Source organism: Monodon monoceros, unplaced genomic scaffold (genome assembly GCF_005190385.1).
Source record: "Monodon monoceros isolate NGI ecotype Baffin Bay Population unplaced genomic scaffold, NGI_Narwhal_1 Super_Scaffold_15, whole genome shotgun sequence".
In the NCBI taxonomy this organism is placed as follows: Eukaryota; Metazoa; Chordata; class Mammalia; order Artiodactyla; family Monodontidae; genus Monodon; species Monodon monoceros.
The window spans coordinates 71,999,317-72,018,938 of record NW_021703771.1 but is presented as its reverse complement, the minus strand read 5'-3'; the positions used below and the strand labels follow the sequence as shown (position 1 = coordinate 72,018,938).

At 45.0% G+C, this 19,622-nt stretch overlaps 1 protein-coding gene across 3 annotated transcripts in view; it reads right to left on the bottom strand.

The window, feature by feature from the left end:
- Nucleotides 1–476: 476 nt before the first annotated feature.
- The window catches only part of SASH1 (SAM and SH3 domain containing 1), a 187,448-nt gene continuing 168,302 nt past the window's right edge, over nucleotides 477–19,622 (bottom strand). For all 3 annotated transcript variants that reach the window (XM_029224143.1, XM_029224141.1, XM_029224142.1), the window contains 7 exons: nucleotides 17,928–18,097; nucleotides 16,942–17,151; nucleotides 16,094–16,244; nucleotides 12,082–12,195; nucleotides 6,714–7,843; nucleotides 5,264–5,395; nucleotides 477–3,807 (listed from right to left, as the gene is read on the bottom strand). In XM_029224143.1, coding sequence (XP_029079976.1) covers nucleotides 3,544–3,807; nucleotides 5,264–5,395; nucleotides 6,714–7,843; nucleotides 12,082–12,195; nucleotides 16,094–16,244; nucleotides 16,942–17,151; nucleotides 17,928–18,097 — 2,171 coding nt within the window. In that variant the 3' untranslated portion in view covers nucleotides 477–3,543. The remainder of the gene's footprint in view (nucleotides 3,808–5,263; nucleotides 5,396–6,713; nucleotides 7,844–12,081; nucleotides 12,196–16,093; nucleotides 16,245–16,941; nucleotides 17,152–17,927; nucleotides 18,098–19,622) is intronic.

Here is a 19,622-nt window from a genome sequence, read left to right as displayed (position 1 = left end):
CCCTCCTAATTAAAAATGTGTTTTTATATCAACTGTGGCACACTAACATTGAAAAATGATTTATGTCAAGTTAGTTGATTTCTAGAATATCCCAATCTAGATGTTTTTCTCTCTCAATGGAAGACCTGGATTGTTTCCATTTAACTACACATGATATTGGGCAAGTCTGCATGGACTGAAACTCTTCATTTGAAAACAACGGGTTTAGACCAGAGGTGGCTTCCAAAAATCTCTTTCTGGGCTAAGATGCTGCAATTATGTGACTTGATTATGCAATATTTGAAAAAAACCTGAAATAAATTGGCAAAGAGAATCTGAGTGACTATGATAGTGAGTTTTTGTGATGTGGCAGAAGTAATTGTGTACAACTACTATTTTTACAATATATTTCATTCTTAAACCACACTTCATAAATTCCCTTTCATTTCTACCCTATGTACCTTTATAATACCCAGGGAACAACAAAAGAGGCATATTCAACTGAAGAAATTTATTTACTTTTTTTTTCTAGGTACATAGATGACATAATTATAGACAAGTTTTGATACATAGGAAAACCCTTCTGTCCACCTTTTTGCTAAATGAATCATCACAATAATTTTTACAATTTTTAAAACAATACACAGCTTTCTTGGGCTGAAGCAATCGCAAGAACATATTGGTACTGGTATATTACAGCTACTTACAATGTTTAAGAACAGCAATGGAGAAAAATAAGTTATTTAAATATTGATTTCATATACAGAAAGTGCAATGTTGTTAGTTGTTATATAATTTGCTCGACAGTTTCTTGTTTATCAATTTAAAATCGAGATAACTTGGACTCAGACTATTATATTTTGTTTTCTGAAAACAGTACACACATGCAGCATTGACTTGGTGAATTGACTCCTTTTGCTGCAATTATGAAAGCAAACTTTGCTCTGTGAGGAACTGATTTTCAATCGACTCGTTATGTCCAATTTCACCTATACCTGGAAAGAGAAAAGGCCTCTGACTAAGGCAAGGCCAGGAAGATCTACTTCTTGCTTATCTGGGAATGTAAGTAGTGGTTGGGACTGGCTGCACTTCCTGGTAGACAGCTTCAAAGGAAAAAAATGACACACAACGGATGTGTAGCTACCTGAGCCAAAGTGCCTCTCCAGGTTTCTTTTGTGCTTTCCAAAGGCGATGATTTTCACCCTTCCTCAACGTTCTGCACCAAGTGCAGTGGATTAAAACTGGATATTGCTGAAGCCGACCACCTGCCTTCTGCTATCCACAGGAGGCCCCAAACCACCTCGGTCAAACATCACACACACACGTTCAGGCTTTTCTAAGATCAAATTAAAAGTTTAAAGCAAAAGAAGACCAAACAAATACTAAAAGTAAAAAAACAAAAACAAAAAAATTTTTTTTTAAAAAGCAAAATAAAGTAAAAATAACCTCAGATCCCACAGACTAGGAAGCCCTTCCCACTGAAAATGATTCATGGTCCCTGAATTTCACTTCTATGCAAAGGCAATGATTTCCAAAGAAGAATGAAAAAGATACGGTTCGGCATTCTCAAAAACTCATATTCAGAAAGCTCCCTTTTCTGGCACCACTTTTACATTAAGTGAAAATCTTACCGTGAAAATGAACTAACACTTTCCCCTTCTCCTTTGTTACCTATTACCTGACTTTATGCGTGGTCTTTTAGCCCAGCTTAAGCTATGAGCAGGCTCTCTCGGACGTCATGCTGAGGTACTGAAAACGCAGGGCGAGGAGCCCGTTTTACAGTGCCCACCTCACCACACACCTGAAATTCCTTCCAGTGACATAGGAGAGCCCTGCAGCCTTGTTACCTTCTAAATGGAATGTCACAGCCCACAGGAATGTCTTACCCCAGATGACAAAAATGGGCTGTTTTGAAGAGTTCAACAGAAATTTGGCAGCTTTTTCCACAACTTCTTACATGGCATCTTCTTATAGAAGGTGACTATTATTGAAGAAATATATATTATTCTTTCAAATGCATACCAAAAGCATGAAAAAAAATATGTCACCTGAGAATGTCCTTTTCCTCAGAAACATGGATCCAGATACATAAGGCAAATGGTAAAATGGTTTTGTAATTAATGAAATCACCTTTTTTCCCCCCTCCCCTGAGGGATATCATTTGTTTTAATGAGTAGATGAAATATTACAGAACTTTTAAATCAAGGCTCCAAACATTTCTATTGTAAATGATCACACCCAGTGCTTAAAATAGGGTTCATGATAAGAATGTAAAGGAAAATCACTTTGTAAGCAATTGGAAACAATAATTTCTGTTTGCTAGAGAATCAGCCACTAGACTAAAAGAGAATGCTGAAATCAGTCGGAAGACAACTGAAAATATGCAACTACTTAATACATGGCCAATGTAGTTTGGCTTCAAAATGAACCTTTATTATATTTAAGTGAATTATCTAAATAAGAAAAGACGGAAAATAGTATTTTAATTATAAAACCAAAAAAAAACTTTTAAAATATCTTATAAACTACTTCCCTTTTAAAAAACAACCTCCTTAAATGTTCAACTTACAATGACCTTTTGCAAAGGTGATCTGTTAGCTAATGACTGAATTTTGGAATGGACACGGTCAAGATTCCAAGTCAATACTGCAGCACGACGACCAATGTGGTAACAACACTAAACTGATTAAAATGAAAGATCGTAACCTCAAACACACACATAAACTCTCACACGTGATATCTTTGTGAATTTAAGAGCGCCTTTTACCAGATTTGTAGTTAGTTTAAAAACTGAAAGTCAACATGAAATTTGGCCTGATAAACACCCCTATAAAATAAGCCATGTTAGAGTGAGACAATTAGAAAAGCCCATATCTGCTGGAAACATCCCAGATACGTTAGATGGCAGTCTAAGATGAAGATCTGGAACTATGGTTACATGGTAGTGAACACTAAGTTAGATAACTGCTTAAAAGCTTACATTAAGGCAAATAAAAGCTGATTGCTAGAAAGCAATTATTAAAATGTCTCTTGTTTATCTAAAGGAGAATAGGGCTTTTTTTTTTCCTAGTGCAGCCAGATTTTCTTATTTTTGAACAAATGAGCCTGGTCAATAGTGTACAATCACTCCCGAGTCTGTTACTTTGGCCTGGCTAAAGCCCATCTGGGCCTCGGGAACCCTGCAGGGTGACAGACAGAAGGGCTAGAAGCACGCTTAGAAACAGGACAGGCTGCCCCTCCCTCTGCCCCCTGCCCTCACCCAGTGCACCAAGACAGGCTGCAGGCAGAGCATTTGTGGCAAGTTGGCATCTTTGTTCTATTGTGTCCTGAAAACAAAAATAAGTGCTTGTCTTTTCTTTGGGGGTCAAAGAGAACCACACCAATTTCCTGGAGGGGGCTTTTCTGGAGAAGAGAGTCCCGTGCCAAGATTCCGAGTTCTGCTGGCCACACACTGGGCCTTTCTTCTGGGTCTGGTCTGCATGTCCAGCCAAGGAGGAATTGCATCAGCATCATAAACACAGTGAACGGGTGGCTCTTGTCCAGGGAGGTCCATTTCGGGCCTGACTACATGGCCTCGGGGCCTGGTGGCAGTTTGAAGAGTCTGGCTGCAGACACGAGCTTACTTATGTGTCTCTCCTCTGTGATGCCAGCCTCCTGAAGGCAAGTGTGGGACAGAGAAGGCACTTGGCCCAGCGTGCTGAAGCCCGCTTCAGTGAGGGCACTGGCGTACATGGGTAGACCGATGGAAACCAGCCAATCCGACACGGATGAAACGCATCCGGGAGATAGGGGCTTCCTACAGATTTCTGTGAGTCCACCGCTTGGGATCTGGGTAACCAAAGAAAGCAATTTATCAAGATTCAGCAGGTGCCACTGGAGAGCTCTTTCTTCTATGCCTAAAAGGAACACTATGAAATATTATGTTTATTACTACACTGTCAGAAAGGGATAATGCTATGAGATGTCCAAGAACACGACTAGCATCAAGAATTCTTTCCTGGGCTTCCCTGGTGGTGCAGTGGTTGAGAATCTGCCTGCCAATGCAGGGGACACGGGTCCGAGCCCTGGTTTGGGAGGATCCCACATGCCGCGGAGCAACTGGGCCCGTGCGCCACAACTGCCGAGCCTGTGCTCCGCAACAACAGAGGCCGCGCGACAGTGAGAGGCCCGCGCACCGCGATGAAGAATGGCCCCCGCTTGCCGCAACTAGAGAAAGCCCTCGCACAGAAACTAAAGACCCGACACAGCCATAGATAAATAAATAGATAGACAGATAGATAGATAAATAAATAATTTCCTGACTTCTCAAAGGTGAGACAAATCTTCAGGGAAGTGTTGGAGGTTCCAGAAGGTACTTGGAATTAGACCTAACCCCAATTATGTGTGTAAGTCTCCAAACTGTAATCATTTATATTTCTGGCTATTTTGTCTCATGGTGGTCACACTCTTCAACTAATGATCCTTACGGTGCTTGAAGAAGCAAACCTAAGTGATAGTGTGAAAAGTAAGACACTCAGTGGGTAAGGTTCTTATAAAGTAGATTTTCTTCTGTATTTTGGATCTACATTAACATCCAGAAAATTAAGCATTTAATCAATATAGTCATAAAGAATTAAAAATACAATAATAAATGTTGGCTAGGGCAGGGAAATGGACATCTATACTTGAATCCTGAGAAGGCCAAATGCTACACCTCTCAGAAAGGCAATTTACCACCAAACGTGCAAACCCTTAAGATTTCGTGCAGTCTTGTTGAAGCAAATCCTCTTGAAGGAATATATCCTCAGAAATTAACCCCAAAAGTCTACAAAAAATTATTAACCAGGAGGTTCTTCACTCAATTGTTTAAAATAAACAGCTGGAAAAAATCTAAATGTTTCAACAATGTGGAACTGGCTGAACTAGGACATAACTACTAGAGCACTTTGAAAAACTGATAATATAAAAGAAATTTTAGTAACAAAGAAAGAGGTTCACCACCTGATAACTGAAAACAATAAGGTTTGCAAACTGTTCATGTACTATTATATATGTGCAGAGAAATGACTAGATGGACTTTTTCACAGTGCTGGGGTTATGGATAATTTTCATCTTTTTCTCTCCAAAGGTATTTTTAAACCTTTGTAGGCTGAATAGGTCTTACTCTCTCCCAGGTGTCTCCCTTCGATAGCTATAATGAACCCTGGGCTACTTAGCGGCTGCCAGCATGCTCACCATTAAGCTCTAGAACTGAATGGACTTCAAAAAGCTGGGTGAGGGGAGCCCCGAAGCGTGGGCTGCTTACCGCCATGCGGTGCTGCTTCCGAAGCAGCTTCACGCGGATCTGGTCCATGTTGGTGGCAACGTCCCTCTCGGGCTGATCTAAGTCTTCCGCATATCTCTGTACCAGGGCCTCAGGAATCCCACAGCGGCCGTGCTGCGAGGGAACAGAAATCTCTTATTGAGGGTTGCAAGGATCTTTTTCCTCCTCCAAGGACGGCAAACAAGGTAGGATAAGACATTTAGCTACTAGAAAACAGGACTAAAAGTTTTAATTTGAAGTGAATATATTTTATTTAGTGTCAGGATGGATGTTTTAGAGACAGTACTTTTACGTCTTTATCTTTTAAGTAGTTATGAGCTCTAGAAAAATGTTTTGAAATATGGTTAAAACAGGACACAATCATTCTCTATTTTGGGGTCCAACGCCCTCACCTCACTCTTATCTGATCATTTTGCAAGATGTTATTGAAGACAGTCTTCTAAACTGCAGGGAAGAAGGGCAAATTTGTGCCCTACAGAGAGTCTACTGTTGGTTCCTCAACTACAGAGTAGAGTTATACCGCTGTATCACTAGACCAGCATTTACTGTACAGTAGAATTCTCACAACTTTCCATTCAAAAGGGTTCATTCACTAAGTATCAGAAGGCAGAGGAGTATTTTATCGTAAGGCACTCTTGGTCATGAGAAGTTTATAACAAAGACTCCTGGGAATGCATTATAACAATTCATGCATTCCTAGGAGTAACATACAGCTACATCTATTATCGTGTATTTGTATTCAAAGTCATTTTGGTATTGGCAGATCTACTCTTTTTTATTTTTCTTCAAATGAGAAATGAGTTTTCATTATAGGTCTCAATGTTTTTAGTACAATGAGGTATCTTTTCCCGTTACCCATACAGATAATTATACAGTCCAATTATTACATCTGAATAGGGCTCTACAATTTTCAAAGTAGGTTCAGGTTTATTTTATTTGCTCCTATTAATACCTCTAAGAGGTAGTTATGCAGGTCATTATTAATTCCATTTTACGCACAGGGAACTGAAATGGGGATTTGTTAAAGTCTAAAAACAAAGATGTTGAAGAAGACATGGAAACTGGAACTCACGTCTATCCTTTCCGGAACTGGGTCTAGTACTGACTGATAGCTCTCCCTGCGAAGGATAGCTGCCCCAAATTAAATACAAACAAGTGAAAGAAGAGAAGAGAAAAGAAGAGAAGGGAAAAGAGAAGAAACCCCTGAGGTCGTGTCTGCATTTAATCTGGGCACTGTGCTACCGGTTCATTTGAACACCAAGCGCGGGGCGGCAGGAGCCCCCGCCGTGGGCCACCCGTACGGTCACTGTCCATCGGTCCTCGCTGCCAGCTGGCCTTTGGGGGCTGGGAGGTGGCGGGCAGTGCCGTTCCTCTCGCCTGGCCCCCGCCCGACTTAGAAGAGCCTGTGCAGTGGGGTCAGGGCCTCGGATACCTTATCGGAATAGGGCTCCTCGGTGAGATCGATGCCTTCGGCCCGCAGCTTCTTCTCGGTGAGCATCTCCAGGTCCACCCCGCGGGTGCAGGAGACCTTCCTGGCCAGGGCAGGGCCAAGCCGCACGCCGTGCTCTTGGAGGCTGGCACTCTCAGGCAGCTCTGACAGCCAGGGTGGAGGCCTGGCGCTCGGCGGGCTGCCTGGCTCCGGCCCTGGGGGAGGCCTGGCCACTGGCGGCAGGGGACAGTCGCTGGGGCCGCCGGGGCTGCCCTTTTTAAGGGGCAGACTGGGTACATCGGCGCCAGGGGCGCCGGGGGGGCCAGGAGGGACAGGAGGCAGCCCGTTGGCGAGGCGCTCCCTGCTCTTCTTGGCGGGGACGGGGGGAGGCTGGGCGGGAGGTCTGGCCTGAGATCTGGCCTCGGGGCCCCTCTGCTCAGCATCTACACCTTCTTTGGTGCCTGGGGGGTGATGTGTCCCTTCGAAATCGAGTCCTTTCCTGTGACCCTCAAGAGGCGTCCTTGTTAAACCGTGTTTAACGGCGGGCAGTTGGGCGTCATAGGTTTTGGGTAAACACGGAGGAGGGGACGTGCCATGTGAAAAGGCGGCCATCGGGCCATCCAGTTTCTTAGTAGTCGTTTTCTGAGGTTCAGAAAATCTCTTGCTTTGGGTCAGTAGCAGTGCATTGTCAACAGCAGAATCTAGTTTGGGGCTTTGAACCTTTGTGATGGAGGGCGCTGTCTTTTGTGGCACTTTGGGTACAATCTGAGGGGAAGGTTCTGTCACCTCACCAGGCACATCTCTTTCAGGCTCTCCTTGAAGGTCATCCAAGGAGTGGGATCGGGGCCAAGTCTCCACGGCCTGGGGGCCCTCCAGGGTCTCACAGCTCCGGCAGATGGAAACGGGGAGGCTCCTTCGGTTTTTATTCAAGTCAGTCACACACGGGGGATCACAGTGCTTGGAGGTGTGAGGGGTGAGACCACTGCCCAGCCTCCCCTCCCCTCCCGGCTTCAGCGCGTCTACTGGCTTCGTTAGAGGCAAGGTTGGGTAATTGCCCAGCTGATTCCTGTTGAAAGACTTCACGCTGGACTCGGCTGAAGATTTGGCAGAGGGGCTGGTTTTCCGAGACTTGCCTACGAGACAAGGAAATATTTTACAATCACATTTTAAAAAGCGAATCAATCAAACTGATGTAAAAGGTGTGCTAACGTAATTGAAATCTCCAACTCCTACATCCCACTGTTGAATCACACTAAGGACATAAAATCACCACTGGTGATGTAGAGTTATTTATTTTTAGAAAGAATTCTTAGTCTTATTAAAGGACTCAGGGAGATGAAAGTTAATTGAGTTATGTGGAAAGAAAATATGCTGTGTCAGGCAATAAAATAAATCTAGGCCTAATGTCTTGTCCGTAGCTGCAGTCAGTGTGAAACAAGGCACACCCATACCCCATTTAGGAACCACACTGATGGGATTTCTGTTTAGGGAGTAGTTTCCTAAGACCATGGTTGCAAAGAGGACGTAGGACTGAATGCTGGGACAAGTTCTTTAAATGGTATTCCCCAAGGTTCGCCGGTGACCGCTGAATTCTCAAACCTTTCAAGCCCTCCCCGTTTTGCGTTTTGCTCAGGTGTGTAAAATAAAGGTACCCTAGAAACAGTCAGCCGACCTTGGTGCAAATGAGTAAACAAGCAGAAGTGAGGATGTCGCCGCAGACAATCTATTAGATACTGATATGGTTCTAATTGCCACTGAAGCGACAGACCTGATTACAATAAAATGACTGTCAGGCTGATAACTTATCAACCGGTCACAGTCTACTTAGTTGACAACTGTTGACTGATACTAATTGCTACTGCTGTCTGGTGAACAGAGCCACCCATGGTAACCCTGAGTGCACCTGACCCCAATCCACTTAAGATTCCTCTTCTCTTTGAGACAAGTAATCTGTCTGAATTTCCTATGGACTGCTTCCCGACTGTTAGGACAGCGAAGCAACAAACAAGGCATGTGGCCCTCTTCCCCCGAAACTGCTCTGTCCTCAGGCCGTGCCGCTGCTGCTCGTGTGGCCCTGATGGATGGTCTACTTGGTAAGTTGTTTTCCTTATGGACCTGATAGTTCCCAACACTCAAATGTTGGTTTTCATTGCGAAAAGAAGAGGACACAGGAGACACACAATTTAGGTTTTATGGCTGCAGGTATTTTAGATGGAATTTATTCACCTCACACAGAAGTCAGCAGAGGCTAACTAGAAACGAGAACGGCGAAGAAGTCAGAAAGGAAAAGATTAGCACCGCGTTCACGGCGGTCAGAGAATGGACTCTTTTCAGAACACTGCACTTTTAAAATCAGTACTTTTCAAAGCAGGAGGATACTTTTTTTTTTTTTTTTTGCGGTACGCGGGCCTCTCACTGTTGTGGCCTCTCCCGTTGCGGAGCACAGGCTCCGGACGCGCAGGCCCAGTGGCCATGGCTCACGGGCCCAGCCGCTCCGCGGCATGTGGGATCTTCCTGAACCGGGGCACGAACCCGTGCCCCCTGCATCGGCAGGCGGACTCTCAACCACTGCGCCACCAGGGAAGCCCAGGAGGAGCCTTTTTAATGAAGCTTCATCTACAAAACAGATCAAAGTTGAAGTGCGGAGGTTTCTCAAGGCCCAGGTCCACACACCGCCACCAAGGCCCCCATCCTCGGGACCCCGCAGACCACAGTTAAAAACCAGGGCCTTAGGCAGCATGAGCTTCTGAACCAGAAGTTACGAACTGCATAAGAGGGACTGCTTCTGTAAACCTTGCGTTTATTTCTCCACCCGGTGAAAATACTCTCCTAGTAAAACTAGATCAAAATTGTGCAGCTTGGTTTAATGTTTGAGAAAACAAAGGTGGGGAGGTACCATGTCCTTAACTGTTACGCGGACAAAGCAGAAAAGATGTGTGTGTGTGGGGGGGGAGAAATGTCGAATCTATTTTGAAAACATCTTGCTTTTCAGGTGCTTTTGGCTGGTTTGAATTGTGGACTTGCGACAATTTCATATCTTCAGTGTGTATGTTTATGCTCCTTTTCAAAGTGAAAGTTATGGTTGATCCTATTGTTCCAAAGCCTGTTTAGTAAATGTCTTCTCTGTGCACATAGAAGTTTACTGAAGTAAAGTAAACCACTGATTCAAACTGAGTCCACATGTGTAGTGGGTATGGGAGCCAAAAATACACATTGTCCAATAACTTCCAAAAACTAGACCATGAGGAGGGCTGGCCCAGTGATGTGAAGTTTGGGGGTCATAACTCTGAGCCCCCAGTCATGCTGTCTGCGGGGACAAAGGAAGTACCATATTGGATGTGGGTAATTATATTCTTTCTGTCTAGCTGGTCTGAAGTTTTGAGATTTTTTTAAAAACAAAAATGTGCTCTTTAAGATTTAATTACATACCCTTCATTCAGAGATCTAGCTTTCATAAAAATGAAGAAATGTTTGAATAGACTTTTCACATTACTTTAATATGAATTTAGATATTTTCATACTGTAATGATAATACTGCTGCCAGGATCTATCTGTTTTTTGTGTTTTTTTTTTTTGAATTTTAGAATTTTATTTCTTTTCTATACAGCAGGTTCTTATTAGTTATCCACTTTATACATATTACTGTATATATGTCAATCCCAATCTATCTGTTTATGGAAGGAGTCATCGTGCAACTGCGATCCCTGAACTAACGAGCATGCCTGTTTTCCCAGGGCAGTGTCCGAACACCGAGGGCCGCCCCTGCTCAGGCTTTACTGTCTATTTAAGACGAAAACTTGAGGTGAGGGATGATGATGATACTGAAGGAACCAAACCTTCCTGCCCTGGCTTTGCATCGTGTTCTCAGCGGGGCTCCTCAAAATCCTCACATTGAAATGAGAGACTCACGGATGACAGTCCCGAGCACTGGGATTTTCTTGCTCTTCAGAATAAATAAGCAAAATCAAATAGGCAAAGAGACCCTTTATGGTATATGTTGCCTTTTTCCTTGTTCCCAAAATAGGTCCACCTATTTTCATCTAATCCATGGTTTGTGAAAGTACTTATGATAACATACAAACTAAATCCCTTCTGGCTTGAAGTTCCAACTAAGCCCCGATACCCCTGGCTGATGTATGACGACATTAAGTAGTTAAGACTATGGACTTGAAAATGCTTATGGTATTGGAAAGTCAGGTCTAAAATACTGTCTACCATTGACTGAGAGCCTATTATTATGAGTCAGAGTGGTGCCAAGAGGAAAAGAACAAGCGCTTCAGTTATTATTTAATCTCTCTTTAGCATCCTCATCTATAAAATATGCACTGCAGGATCTGAGTGATAATTAGCAATTGCATACGTGCGCACCTAGCCCACTGCCTCATTCATAATCAGTGTTTACAAAGTGCTAGGTATTTTTAATATATTATTACTTTGTCTTAGAATAATCTATTTAAAAAAAAAAAAACAACTCACATTACCATTTAAGAAGTAAGGAGGAGGACTTCCCTTGTGGCGCAGTAGTTAAGAATCCGCCTGCCAATGCAGGGGACACGGGTTCGAGCCCTGGTCCGGGAAGATCCCACATGCCGCGGAGCAACTAAGCCCGTGCGCCACAACTACTGAGCCTGCGCTCTAGAGCCCACGAGCCACAGCTACTGAGCCCGTGTGCCACAACTACTGAGCCTGCACTCTAGAGCCTGCGAGCCACAACTACTGAGCCCGTGTGCCACAACTACTGAAGCCCACGTGCCTAGAGCCCGTGCTCCGCAACAAGAGAAGCCCCTGCCCGCAAGTAGAGAAGGCCCGCGCGCAGCAACGAAGGGCCAACGCAGCCAAAAACAAATAAGTAAATCAATTTGTTTAAAAAACAAAAAAAGAGGTAAGGAGGAGTCGGAGATGTAACTTGGCCAAAGTCTTCAGCTATGCCCTATTCACGTTCAAACACCAGGTCTCCCCACTCTAAAGCCCCACAGCTCTTTGCATGATCCAGATGGGGGGAGGGGCCTAAACCTCTAAGAGCAGCAGAACAATGGAAAGTTTAGGGTCCCTTTCTCTGACACACAAGTTTAAACTCTTTCCAATTATGTGCTATGTGGGACGGAAGAGTAACTGATGAAAGACCTCTCTACTCATTTCTCAACATCATCTGTTGCCTAGGTTCTTGAGAGGTGCTGCTCCCTCCTAGGGATCTTAATTAAGCACCATTCACCCTGGGAAAACTCCTCTCCCTATTGCCAGTTCTCCCAAAAGCAATGAATGGCTCAGGCTGAGGAAGAAAGACAGTCATTAGCCAAAGCACAGAAGTCAAGAAACGGCCCAGTAGGCTTGCGTATGAAGATGCGTTCACGATCACTTGTGCTGACAGTACCGTTTTCCAAGTTCTCACTGCTTTCATAGCATCCCGAGTCTCGTGGAGAGCATCCACTCAAGCCCTGGCTGTCAACAAGCAGCTTCTCCTGGGATCCGGACTGGTCGCTGTTACCTAAAGAAGGTGAACACATAGCAAGGGATCGTAAGAGGAATGAAAAGCAGGCTCCAAATCAACGGCATCCCAGTTCTATCCTCGGTTCTCACAATACATTTTGAAGCCTTGGACTTTGGAAGAGAACAAATTATTTTAAAGTAAATGAGATAAAAATGAACGAGTGAGATCAGAACACTTTTCTTTTCAAATCATGTATCACAGGAAGGTAAGTTTGTAGACAGAGGACATAGTTGAAATATATCAATGCCTTTCAAGTTACCCTCAGGCCAACCAGGGAGAGGAGAAATTCAGAGCATCATGTCAAAAGTGGGGGGAGAGCAACCACAGTCTGCACATTCTATAAAGAGGGCATGCCTGGCCTTATGTAGGTTCAAAGTTACAGGAAGACTGTCTTTCAATCATTATGCAGAATAGATGCTTGGTCAATAAAAATGGAAACCAAGAAAACATTTTCTACCTAAAATAAGTAGTTGACGATGAATGGCTTTAATTTACTTTTCTTTCTCTTCACTTCGCCTCCCCCCCCCCCACACACACTCTAAATCAATAAACCAGAAATCTGATGCCTTTTCTTGGGTCATTAAAAAAAAATTGCGGGAAGGCTGAGGGCTGCCATTCCTACTGTCCACTGACCACTTCCTGTTTGTATTTCTCACATGGAAAGCATTTTATAACAGAAATCATGGCGGAACAAGCCCTTAAATTAGAGCACCAAATTAAGAAATGCTATTTTTAAAGTGATTAATGAAAAATTAACTAATTGGAAGCAAAAGAGAAAAACCCTTTCCCCTCCCCCGCACCGAACGTGGAACATTCTAGAGTAGTGTCCTCATTGTGTGGAGGAGTCTGTGGATTTGGAATGGCCTTTGTTCTAGCCTAGCATGTTATTTTGGAAAATGATACTTATAAAATGAGGGCTTGGAGCTATCAATTACAACCCAGGAAGAGGAATCAATGCAGTTCGTCCTTGGCGAGATAGTTCAGTGTATTGCAGTGGGCAAACAGACTCCAAAGTGCTGACCGATGGGAATAAAACAGAAGACTTGTCCCTGCCACTGCAGGAAAATGCAGACTGTGCCTGCATCTTTCGGGATGCCAACCTCACCACACAGCAGGATACCTGAAGTTATTATGGGGAGTGAAGGGGTCCCTTGCATTGCCTGAAAACCGCAGTTCAATCCATAAAGTCATGAGGCCTATTCAAGGGGCTAGAGCCACTTTCTTCCTGAAGGATCCAATCAGCAGCAGGAACCCAACAAATTTAGCAAAATTCCCTAAAACTAAAAGCTAGTGTTTCCCCAGTAGGTTGTCCTTCTTCATTAGGGAGAATGAAAAGGCGGGGCATCTCTTAGATGTACTGCACACTCAAGGCCACATCCTCCCCGCACCCCATACTCACTAGAATTAACGTCAAGGCACCAAGGACGAGAAAGAAGGGGAGCTAGAATCACGAACATTCTCACAGTCAAGTAAGAGCGAAGGACTGGGTTGTGGGGCTGAAACTCCATTGGGACATGACCTGAATTTGGACTAAAGGTCTCCCCAACCCCATCTCAACACACACACACACACACACACACACACGGAGAAAGAATATATGCTAAGACACTGATGAGACATCCAAACATCAAAAAGGCGCTTATGCGCAAGGATATGTGCCATTTTCTGGAGTGTAGTTACCTTGGAAAAGAAGGGAAAGGAATGGGATTCTTGGATAGCAGGCCCTCCGATGGGCTTGCAACACTTATGTCTTTAAAAAATAAGCACTGAAGTAAATATGACAAAATGGTATGTGGATTTGTTTTATTTTTCTCTGTACTTTCCTGCATATTTGAAATAATTCCTGATTAAAATTCTTACTCTTGTGAAAACGATTTTGTTAAACGAGAGCTTTCGTCTGGCAGACCTAGGACAGTGGGTCTGGGATCAGTAGAAGGAACTACCCAGGGACAATGAGAGTCTTTTCCAAATGGAAGCCCACAGGAAGGCTGGCATTCCCCGTGCACAGATGCAATGAGAGAAGCTGGACCCATCTGAGTGCCAAGCCATGATGCAGATGTGCCTCTTGCTCTTGTGGGGGGCTGAGCTGGAAGATGTGCAAGATCTCTCAGGTCTCAGCAGGTCTCTGGATCTGTCTAGTCTGACAGAAATGTATTGTGTTCCTCTAAGGTATCAGTTACTTACAGTACTTCTTAAACACAATGAATTTAAAAGCGCCGAATGTAGCATCTTCTAATCCTAGGATAATCCTGCATCCAGGCACTTGGTGCTCACTGGCACCCCTGAGCCCTTGAAGCCTTTGTTTTAGAACCACTAAAAAGAAGTACCAATTTATGTATGCGGGATGTTCTATACAGTGGCACAGCACAGATTCAAAGTAGGATTTATGAAGAGGCAAAGAGCCTTCCTTAGACTTGTGAGTGAGCATGATGAGGGGCAAAGATTCCCTCCTATAAAATATGCCCAAGTGCACACCTCAGGACATGATCCCAGGAGGGACAAGGAGTCTTAGCCCTTGCGGCATGACAGAGACAGACCCTGCACCTTATACTCAGAATTTAGCTTTGCTCCTCCTGTGTCTAAATGCTAAAGGAAACACAATGGATGGAGTTTATAAACCAGCTGTTCTCAGTGGCTGAGGAAGAGCAAATGAGCTATCTTACCGAGCAGATGTGGTCCAGGAGACTAGATGATTGAACGTTAATTGATATTCATATAGCTGGTCGGCCATTCCAGGCACTGGGCCAGGCTCTGACACAACCGGGCCACAGATCCCCAAGGTGTCTCCTGGGGAACTCCAATACTAAAGAGACCAGGTTATAAAGTGACATTAACTCTGAAACACAATTCCCTCCAAATCTATCCCTGAAGGCAGTGTGCTTATCTAGGGTTTAGGTATCTATTTGATGGTGTGTCATCAGTTAATTTAGAGGGAGGACTTATTAAGCAGAAGTGAATTTAACTGCACTTGCTTCCATGTCTCTTGGGCCTGATACATTCAGTAATGTACAATTTTTTTTTCCACCATTCACCATGATTTTGGTGTGTCTTTTAGCAATGGAAATGCTATTAGCTACTGATATCCCTGAAGCAGAGCATTTGAAAGAAAATGCATTTGAATTCAGTAACTGGCAAGGATACTCCCCACTTTGTGATGAATAATTTCAGGAATATTTCTGATGTCAGACTGAAGAATAAAGAGCAAGGTAAGACCGGGTTAATGAGCAAAGGACACAGTGTATTCAAATAACTACAGGAAAGCTGTGAGCTCACTAAATTCTCTTCATGGGTTGTAAAAATGAGCTATCATTTTAGCTGAGAAATCGCAGCATGGAATTCTCTGCCCTACATATTCACTTGAGATTATTTCCTGCTTCTTTAACGCAAGCTGATGGATTTCATTTATTCATTAATTAACCTATTCAATCAGAAAACAACTCCTCATGTGCCTTGAGAAGTAATTAACCCTTGGTGGGGCAAGATACTCCCAGTTTGTCAGTTACTCTTGTGCCCAGGTATCCTAATGACCTCCTGAAGGCTGCACATCCCACCAGCCCCCAAGGTGGCATGAACTGTGTGTCTTAAGAAAACTGCAATTCAATTCTCAGTCACTCAGAGGAGCGTTTTCCTCAATGATTACCTAGAAACATTCCAGGAAAGAATAGGCTAGTAAGGTTTTCTTTTGCTCCTGCATTGGCAGGAAGGTCTGCTTTGGGAATCTATGTCTTTGTGCTATTTGACAGAATACAAAATTGACCTTGGCTTTGGAAAGAGTAGGATCGAATGAGTGACTCCAAGGACCCAAGCATATGCTCGCAGCTTATGGGACGCCTGCTGGTGACCTGAGAATGTGGCGGATCTAACAGTGAACACGTCTGTGCTGGGAAGGACTTACTGTCATATTCCTGTAACAGCTCCACGGCTGTCAAGAGAACAGCTCTGTGCTCTGGGTCCCGGATATTTAACTCGTCCAAATCTTCCTCCTCCAGGAGCTTAAAGGTGTCCAAGTCTTCATATCCATTGAACAGGAAAGTGGGCATGTGCTCCTGGAGGGAAACAAGACAGAAGTGAGTCAGCAGCCCAGCCATGTGATCCACGACCGATGACCGGCCTCAAACCCCTAAACTCTTTTTCCATAGTCATTTTTATGCTAATTCAAAAATTAGTAAGTATCCTTTGTAGCACAGTCTGTACCTCCCAGTCATACAGCATAGTGGGCAGGCGGGGCGCTTCATCCATCAGGGGTTAAGAAGATTTACACTGCAGGCTGAGATGACTCCACTGGCTTGCATTTTAATTGTGCCCTTGCTGTGAGCTGAAGCCTGTAATGCCACCCAGTGCACAACGGAGGAGATTCTTCTTTCATTTAGAGCTGCTGAAATCCAGCTCACAGAGACCTGTGACTTCCTCAGTAGCAAGACAGTTTTGCAAGGAGGAAACAGAATCTACCACGTAGACCACCCCCCCGCTAGATGCCGGGAGTAATGGCAGGAGAGAGGGTGGAGGGGAGAATCCTTACGGCCTCTGAGAAGCCAAGCAGGGCGCCAGGAGTTTGTGCTTACAGCCCTTCCTGGTAGTGGCTTGAAGCTCACAGCTCTTTGGACTAGGAGCTCATTGCGACCTGGATTTATGCTATCACCCCCAGCGGAGGTCAAGGGCAGAGTCATGGTGCTGGTAACTATTTCTGTAGGATAATGGGTACTCATCATAGCAGACGCGGGGCCAGGACAGGACGGAACTAACTTTGAGGTTGATGCGATCCAGGAGATCCTCCACCGACTTGGGCTGGGGGGGTCTTCCTTTCCTCCTCCTCCTGGTGGGGCGCTTGGGCTTCTCCTCTTCCTCGTTGAGCACGTCCACGTAGATGAATTTGAATGTGCCCACCTTGTTGTTCAGCAGGCCCATCCAGGTGCCCATGGGGGGTTTGCTGATTATGTCAATGATGTCTCCTTTCTGTGGCCCAGGGAACAAAGATCTTTCCGTTAGGTACGTTTCCAAGCATGAACCATCTGTCAATCAGAAGCGTGAATCACACGCATGTGAAGACACTAGGAAGACCAGAATCAGGGCTCCGCGAGTCACCTGCTACGATTGGGAGTCCGGCAGATACCGGACAGGGCACTCCTGACCGTGCCAGATCTCACGGAGGCCCAAGGGCCCATCCCCTCTGGCCTCCTGCACCACAGGACAGCGGCCCGAGGTGTCCGTCCACCAGGGCTCAGGGCTGGGTGGGCACCTGGCTCTCTAAACGCCCTGCCTTTACCCAGAGAGCACCTACTTCTTAGGAAAAGAATTCCCACCAATCAGATGTCAGTGGCAACCGCTGTCCTGTAATCGCTTCATACATTTCGTGGAACCCCATCTGTCCCATATGAATGTCACTGATGACACAGAGAAGCCAGTTACATCTCTTCAGTTGGTGAAAGCACAGAGACTGGAGGGTGGAGGGCAACAGGAATTCTGGAGGGAAGCTGAGGTCAGAGGACAGGGCCAGAGGGATGAGGTGGTGACAAAAGAGGATTAACACAAGACCCTCCTCCATCCCCAAATGCTGGCTGGTTCTCTGTTTCATTTTCCACTACAGAGGTCGAGACCGGCTTATCAAGGTAGCAGAGACACTGGCCAGTCTGCACCACAACAGCCCAGCATTTAACCGTAAGGAGAAGAGAACACCTCCTAAGGCAACAAGGCACCCCGTGTTACTGCTCCAAGGCCAGGCAGACACACACCTTGAGCTTGAGTGAGTCTGTGTCATAGGGGCTGGGTGTGAAGTCGGTGTGCACCCTGGCGCGCCCACAGAATGGGCCCCGGTACGGGGGCTCCTCGTCATCACCGTCTTCCGACTTAACACTCTCCCTGTTGCTGGTCGAGGAATCGGTGGTGCTCACTGTTTGACCACCTGTACAGGAAAACAGGCAGAACACGGGTCAATACAGATTTCCTGCACAGCAAAGCTGAAGGCACTGAAGGGGGCTTCCCTGGTGGCGCAGTGGTTAAGAATCCGCCTGCCAATGCAAGGGACATGGGTTCGAGCCCTGGTCTGGGAAGATGCCACATGCTGTGGAGCAACTAAGCCCGTGTGCCACAACTACTGAGCCTGCGCTCTAGAGTCCGTGAGCCCTAACTACTGTACCCGTGTGCCACAACTACTGAAGCCCGAGTGCCTAGAGCCCGTGCTCCGCAACAAGAGAAGCCACCGCAATGAGAAGCCCGCGCACCGCAACGAAGAGTAGCCCCCGCTCGCCGCAACTAGAGAAAGCCCGTGTGCAGCAACGAAGACCCAACATAGCCAAAAATAAATAAATAAATAAATTTGTTTTAAAAAAAAAGAAGGCACTGAAGGCATCACAGGCTAGGAAGGTAAGAGCCAGAGGAGGGAGTCACGAGACACAGCCAAATGTCAGGACCAGAGCAGAGTCCAGGGGAGGATCTGAGTTTTCTGACTGTTCTCCCTAATCAAGCCCCTAATCAGACAGGGGCCTCCATCAAGTTATCTTTATGACCAGGGAGTCCAGGTGACACCAAGACTCCCTGATAGAGGACACCACCCTTAACATTCATAACCTCTCATTTGTCAGGCATACTATTTTTACCCCATTTTACAGATGAGGAAACGTAACTTGCTCAAGGCCAAATGCTTTTGAAGTAGTGAGTTTAAACTTGGTCTCTTCCCCCATAGCATTCGGCAGAAACCGCCATTGGACCAGGAGTGGTTGCACAGCATTTGTTTCAGGGACATCTGTCATTCTCTTCTCCTCTTATTATTTTTTCCCCCCATTTCTTAGTTGATTATTTTATTGCCCTGATAATAATGTTTTAATCAACATTTTGTATTCATAAAAGTTATGAAGACATTAGCTTTCTTTGTCAAGCCAGAAGAGAATTATTGGCACTTCCCACTACCCGAAATGCATCAGGGAAAAATAACATTACATTATGGTGTTGAATTCTGCATAAAATGTTTCTGATTAAGGATTGGAGAATGAAGAGAAGCATCTGTCTTCTCTTTTATTAAACCCCCACTACAATGCTAACAAAGGAATTGGATTCACTATGACAAGGAAAATGGCAGGGGGCAATGCACAGATGAGAGATTTTTACCAAAATCTGTAAGACAAAAAAGTGGTCAGAGGATCGCTAATTACTACTGTAGGTGGAGGATGTGCCCAGAGGTCAGGAGAGCAACGTGTGCGCAGCAGGGCCCCAGTCCTCTCCTCTCAGTTTGCTGCACACCTTCATGAGCCCTTCCCCTTGACCTACTCCCCCCCAGTCTCCAGATCTTCTGCTGGCGTGCTTCCCCTCTCTCCTCCAACCAAAATCATTACCCTCAATTTTGTGGCACTGCTAGACATCAACTACTAAACAAATAGGATTCTAGGGCCAGCTGTTTTGCAGGTCTGTCTCTGTAACAGCACCTTAAGGGT